The sequence below is a fragment of the Taudactylus pleione genome, unplaced genomic scaffold (genome assembly GCF_031769625.1).
Source record: "Taudactylus pleione unplaced genomic scaffold, aTauple2 ptg000783l, whole genome shotgun sequence".
Taxonomy (NCBI): Eukaryota; Metazoa; Chordata; class Amphibia; order Anura; family Myobatrachidae; genus Taudactylus; species Taudactylus pleione.
In genome coordinates this window covers 511,369-518,390 of record NW_028285185.1, presented here as the reverse complement: position 1 = coordinate 518,390, position 7,022 = coordinate 511,369, and the positions used below count along the sequence as shown (strand labels likewise).

General features: G+C 47.7%; 1 protein-coding gene across 1 annotated transcript; it reads left to right on the top strand.

Moving 5' to 3' along the window:
- The first annotated feature begins 640 nt into the window (after positions 1 to 640).
- Positions 641 to 6,196, top strand: LOC148475052 (DNA-dependent metalloprotease SPRTN-like). The gene is made up of 5 exons (XM_088457762.1): positions 641 to 843; positions 1,905 to 2,007; positions 2,447 to 2,572; positions 4,714 to 4,897; positions 5,372 to 6,196. The coding sequence occupies exons 1-5, from the start codon at positions 641 to 643 to the stop codon at positions 5,449 to 5,451; spliced, it is 696 nt and encodes a 231-aa protein (XP_088313888.1). The 3' UTR covers positions 5,452 to 6,196.
- Positions 6,197 to 7,022: the final 826 nt, after the last annotated feature.

Sequence of the window (7,022 nt, the reverse complement as noted above, 5' to 3'; positions counted from 1 at the left end):
TCGTTCAGCGCCGGGCTCTCTCCCCCATTCCCTGACATCGTCAGGTTGGCCTGCATGTCAGCCCGATGAACGATGATGACGAACGACCCGCGGGAACGCGCGTCGTCGTCATCGTTCATCTTTTTGGGTTTAAAAATGGACGATAAAGTGGACGACTGAACGATAACGATATCGTTATCATTCAGTCGTTCACTTTATCGCCCAGTGTGTACGCACCATAACAGTCACTGAGAGCTCTCAGGTGGGGGCGGGGCTATTATACTGTCTAACATATACTGTATATACACCGCAGCAGCCCCATAGGTTTCTATTAGATGGAGTTGGTTGGCTACTGAAGCCTACGGACTTCTATGAGCATTCTTGACAAAGGACGATATTCTGCCTCAAACCTTGCTATTATTTTTGATAATTATGCTTAAAGAAACACTAGTGTAAGTTTAAATCTGTTTATGGAATGATGTAATACCTGGAGGGAGAGATGGATGGATGGATGGGTATTAGTAACATCCCAAGCACCATGCATCCGGCCATTGTGACCCGCACAAGCATCATAAACCCAGTCATTGTGACACGTGCGCTGTGGCTTATATGCAAAGCACCTGACAGTTACTGAGCCATCAGTTCTAGGCAAGGGAGGAAGATGGAGGCCGATGATGGACTGAATGCGCAGGACTACACTGAGGAGAATGGAGGTTTTAGTGAGTCTTTATCGATAGTGGATGAGGCTTGGGAGTCGATAGATCCCAACCCCGACATCCAGGAACTATTTGCTGAGTTCAATGACGCTTTCTTCGGAGGGAAGTTGGCTGATGTACCCGTGGCGTGGAGCTCTAGGCTGAAGCTGTGAGTGTGGATACTATCAGATTAGTTTATTATAATATATTCCTATTTATATATCTGTAAGTGGCTGCCTGGTACACATTACACATATAGGGCAGTGATGGACATATTTATACATGTATGTGCGGCCCTCCAACCTACATAATAAGTTACTGATCAGTGGGGGTTTCATGTAAGATAAATAAGTGTCACGCGCTATACTGTATACTCGGGGTCTATGTGACTTCTGGGTGAGCAGATTTTTCTCCAGCCTGTGACAGTGAGGATGAGGGATGAAGAGGCACAGCGCAGTTCTGCAGAGGTTTCCGGCTGTCAGTGTGTTGCCTTTGAGTTATTAATGGGTCTAGGGGCCCCGGGCCCCATGACAACACTTTTCATATGGCAGAAACAAATTTAGCATTTTTAATTTTCAGGAGAACCAAAACAAGTGCTTCTGCTTTTCCCAACTTTGGGCTGAAGTCAGTCACATACAGTGGCGGATTTTACCACAACTCCCCCAGTAAAATCCACTACAGTACCTCAGTGAGCCAGTTGACGTGACTGCACTGGCCACACTGTGACTGGCAGTGGCTTCCCATTGGAAGAGCTATCTGCCAATCACACACAGGATAGGCAGTCTCAGGGGGAGGTGTTTTTAACCCCCTGGGGCTGCCAGTGCAGGCTGTGATTAGCAGAGTGTGTGCTTCCAGTGGGTGCCCTTCAGTCAGCCCAACATGGCTTCTAGGAGCTGCAGCTGATACAGTCCCTAGAAGCCATCATTTTGCGCATGTGCCGCTCCTGGCGCCTACCAGCTCCATTGAGCAGGCGTCGGGATCTGGCTGGGCAGAACTACTGCCTTCTCCTCTCCTCCTGCAGTACAGTTTATGGGAGCACAGGCAGCAACAGCCCCCCTCATCCAAGAGGGTATGAGTCACTGCTGGTCCCATCTATGTGGGGTTCGTATAACTATATTTATATAGCCACTAATGTTAGCGTCTTCTCTCAATTGTCATCTCTTACCTTCTCGTATGTAATTGCATCAGACCATGGATGTTACTCATGTGCGATTGGCGTTTTCTCCCCAGAAAGGCCGGATACTGCCGCCAGGGAAAGCAGTTTGGGGGCATCTGCTGCATTAGGCTGAGCAAACCCATCCTGAAGCAGCTGCCCAGGAGGAAACTAGTAGAGGTACTATAGGTTGTGTTTTCAGAGGGAATAATTATTTAGGGATCCCATCATTTCATATAAATTATGATGTGATGACCCTCTGACCTCCCCATATGTCCCCGATGTCCCATCCACACCTCCCTCCATGCCCATGGAGGGAGGTGTGGATGGGACATGGGGGGACATATGCCTTACCATGCACAGGGGGTCAAAGAAACTAATGAAGTATTGGAATTAGATAATGGGGAGAAGAGGGGACATTTTTCAAAATATACAAAATTGTATGTAACAAGTGAAAGTTTTCACAAATTATGTAATAGTACATAGTACAGTGTTTGTCTCTTTCGATCTGGTGTAACTCACATCTGGAAACATAAACCTCAATCGTTTTTTAACAAACAAAGCGTGTGTAATGTCTGTCATTCTTACTATAACAGGCCCATTATTTGGTGTATTGCAGAGCTTATTGCACGAGATGATCCATGCCTTCCTGTATGTGTCCCAAATAAGGGACTCGTCTCATCATGGGGAGGAGTTTGTGAAAGAGATGAAGCGTATAAACAGCCTGACTGGTGCTAACATAACTGTAAGTACATAGTCGGTCATTAAGGGTCCATGCATGTTGGAGGAGAGGGGAGGCTACTGTATATACCAGCCAGCTGTATGTGGTGAATTGGCAGGAGTCCTGGTGACCCTTAGGCCTGGCACACACATTACCATAAGGTTACATACCAGCCAGCTATATGTGGTGAGAAATTGGCAGGAGTCCTGGCACACACGTTACCATAAGGGTACATACCAGCCAGCTATATGTGGTGAGACATTGGCAGGAGTCCTGGTGACCCTCAGGCCTGGCACACACATTACCATAAGGTTACATACCAGCCAGCTATATGTGGTGAGACATTGGCAGCGTCATGATTGGTGCCTGGGAGTTACCCGTCTCAGGTGGTGATCGGGTCTCAACGGAGGCCGGCATGACTGGAATCACAGAGAATATAAATAGCTCTATTTACAAGACTTGGGTAGCAGTGAAAACTGCCTTTGATGTTAAAAATAACAGGAACGGGAGGGAACGGACTGGCACCGGCAGGAAGACTTGTTGAATTGAACTGAAGAACTGAGAACTTGACTCTGGACTGGAACAACGCGGACTGAACTGATGAGCTTGGAACTTGACTCAGGACTGGAATGTAACAATGGCTGAAGGGAAGTCAGGTAATGCTGAGACGAGGCTAAACAGGGTAATCTGGAATTACTATGACAAAGGCTAGAACTCAGGTGCAGGCTGGATTGGATAATAGGGAATAACAGGTTTCAGGAAGGAATGGGTAGGTTTGGGGATTTGCAGGCTGGACAGGATAATTGGAAATAACAGGTTTCAGGAAGGATTGGGTAGGTTTGGGAATTTGCAGGCTGGACAGGATAATTGGAAATAACAGGTTTCAGGAACGATTGGGTAGGTTTGGGAATTTTAGTTTCAGGGAGGGGAGTAGGTAGGTAAAAGGGGCAGGAGTTGATCCACAGCAGGAAGCAAGGCAGGGTGACATGATGCAGGTTTACAGAGTGCCAGGGACCAACCAGGAGTAGGACTAACAGGAGAGCACAGGCCAGGTATGCTGTAACAGGACGTCTGGATGCCAGGTATTACTGTAGCAGGTTTTCGGGATGCACCAGAGGTTGCTGTCAGCAGGCTTTCTGGATTGCCAGGTTTGGCTGTAACAGGTTTTCTGGAAGCACCGGGGGTTGCTGCCAGCAGATTTACTGGATTGCCAGGTACAGCTGAAACAGGTTTTCTGGATAGCGCCAGGGATTGCTGTAGCAGCTTTCAGGGATATACTTGAATGCAGGAACAGCATGACCCATACACCACGGGAAGACGAGATGTTCAGGCCCAGAATGCCATCAGGAGAGGATATATATACCATGGGTCTGGCAGCAATTGGTGGATACGGACAGGTGGTCTGGTAGCATTCTGAGTGGTGGAAGGCACAACATGCAGAGGGAGTATTCATCTCTGCAGCTCTGAGAATGAGAACCACACCTGTGATTCCAATCAGGGCTAGCAGTGCTCACAGACAGAGGAGAGACCAGGTGCAATAATCAGAGCAAATCCTCCAGGCAAATTACACACACAGATCCATGGGGAAGCTGACAGGGGTAAGTCTCAAGGCAAAAAGGTGACAACTAGACAGGGTCGTGACAGGCAGGAGTCCTGGTGACCCTTAGGCCTGGCACACACGTTACCAGAAGGTTACATACCAGCCAGCTGTATGTGGTGAGACATTGGCAGGAGTCCTGGTGACCCTTAGGCCTGGCACACTCGTTACCAGGTTACATACCAGCCAGCTATATGTGGTGAGACATTGGCAGAAGTCCTGGTGACCCTTAGGCCTGGCACACACGGTACCATAAGGTTACATACCAGCCAGCTATATGTGGTGAGACATTGGTAGGAGTCCTGGTGACTAGTGGGCTTATATAGTCACATATGTTGCACTCCCTTAGGCCTGGCACACACGTTACCATAAGGTTATATACCCCAATAGGAGTTAATTTGTCCATTCTAATGTTACACTGCATAATGCTATTCTGTATTATTCTGCGTATCCCTATCATATATGTAATTATGTACAGGACAGGAGACTTTAGAGAGTTTTCATGCAATCAGTGAAATGCTGTCACCATTTGTATCTATAATTTGTTTTATTTCTACTATGTGATTAGATCTACCATGACTTCTACGCAGAAGAGGAGGCACTGAGGAAACACTGGTGGCAGTGCATGCAATGCCGACTATACTTAAAGCGGATGAATAACCGGCCGCCATTTACTAGGGCAAGATGGTGGTCAGTGCATGAACAGCTGTGCGGGGGAGAAATCCGCAAAGTGAGGGAGCCCCATCGCCAAGGTAAGAAACATAATGACTCTTCTGGGGCTCAGACCACCGAGTTCTCTCTCTGTACTCACCTAATTGTGAATATATGCCGCAATATCCTGATACATTGCCCGGGGGAAGGAAATCCAAATAATGCACATAGACCCCAATCAGGACAGGAGCCACATTGTACAGATCACACCACTGACGTTTGGTGAGTGGCGGTTTGGGGGCAGGGGGCATAGGCCCATTTCACATAGGCCCGTCACAGCGTAACGTCACATTATAACGTTACACATAGAAAATGCTGGGTGTGTGCAACCCTCACAGTCAGACACCAGTGGCCTAAATACATGATTATATGTAACATATCCTGTAATATATCACCTTATATGTGCTGAGCTGTGACAAAGTCCTGTGATGGACCCGATAACTGTCAGTAACCAGAGGGAGATCACCTTGCACAATGCACTTGCTATGTCTCTAATTGATACTTGTGTATTATAGGAAGAAGGAGGCAGAGGATCACTGGTGATGAGGCCTCTCGCACACCAGCAAAGAGAGCGAGGAAGGGAGATGCCATATAAGACACTGGCGGCGGCCCTCATTGTGCTCGTCGCGCGTCGGGATCTTAGCCCCCATTAGCGGGTCCAGTGGAGACATATCATCATCACCATCCATGCTCCTTCTGGTGAGCCTAACAAAACCCATCTGGTAGTACCCGCGACAGCGGAGCATGTTCGCCGCCATCTTGGATTAATGTGACTACATCAGCCTACCAGATTCCTGCAGTCATGCTCACATGACCTGTCTAACTAATAGGCTCTGGGAGCGCCCTATTTAAACCTCCGTTACTGGCATGTTCATTACCAGAACAACACTCCTCCCTGAGATCAGTGTCCTGGCTCCTGGCAACAGCGGCTCCCAGCTCCTGTCACCTGCAATTACCATTGTATTCTGTGCCCATCATCTGCAGTTTTCAAGTGCTCTCGCCTAGTGCTTCTGCCTACACATCTCTGCATTCAGGTGCACTCTGCAGCTGGCTACCATCAGCATCCAGCATTTACATGTGAGCATCTTGTACTCACAGTGTGTGTGTGTCCTGCAAGGTACCAGACTCCAGCTGCCTGCTTTGTCAGTATGTATCTGCTTCAGTCCACATTCTACCAACAGGGTTGCCCTGCATTTGCACCTACTGTATATCCGCTGGCATCCTACCTGCACCTGTATCAACTATCGGTTCCTGGGAACACACAGCATTTTATGCGCCTACACCACCTACAGGCTGCCGACAGTACTACAGCCACCCTAAGGCCTGCCCTAATCACAGACTGTATTCCCACTGCTTCCGGCACTTTATTCAGTCCACCTATAGACAGTGTGCAAGTCAGGGGCCTGCATTCATGATCAAACTGTGCCCACCTCGTGTACAGAGGCGGGTTTGCCAATCACCATACACCTGTGGCACCTTTTCTAAAAAGATGCCGGAATGATCTCTGTTTTCTACAGCATCAGCAGCTTGACACCCGGATCCATGCAACGTTGTGCACAAGATGCCTGCTGAGGAGACACTGACTGTTCGAGGCCGGGGGCAGACTGGGAGCTGACAGTGGCCCAGGAAAATACACCATTAGCCTTAGCCCAGGAGTGGGCAATTATTTCAGCTGAAGGGCCACATGTACCAGCTACAGTACCTGCCTATTATGACAAGGATCAGATTGTTTATTAAAGTGCATTTACCGGCTACTTACAATGTGTCATACATTGTGTAAGGCCCAGTGTCGCACTACAAGGGTTCCATATTCACTTTAAACACCCCCAGATATGATGCTCCGCGTTTGGTACCTTTTACTATCTATACTTATATTTATCTAGATGAAACATAAAGCAGTTTTCTCTATGAAGTGTCATGATGATGATGGTGATTTAGAGGTGCACAGCATGACTGCGACTATCGGCCATATTCAATTAGATGCAAAAAGTGCCATTTGGCGAAAAGTTTTTGGGCAATTTGGACTTTTCACCTGTTTTCAAAGTATCGCTGTATTCAATTCCAGGTCGTTTTCGCGTACACGGAAAGTCAATGCAATGTAATGCAATAGCGAAAAATATATGCCTATGAATAGCAGGTGAAAATAAGTGCAAAATCTTTATTTTG

Bases quoted from the DNA above. Each gene is read 5' to 3' on its own strand.
- LOC148475052 (XM_088457762.1), top strand. From the start codon at position 641: ATGGAGGCCGATGATGGACTGAATGCGCAGGACTACACTGAGGAGAAT. The intron at 2,008-2,446 runs GTACTATAGGTT...GGTGTATTGCAG, and splicing joins CCAGGAGGAAACTAGTAGAG to AGCTTATTGCACGAGATGAT. The intron at 4,898-5,371 runs GTAAGAAACATA...TGTGTATTATAG, and splicing joins GAGGGAGCCCCATCGCCAAG to GAAGAAGGAGGCAGAGGATC.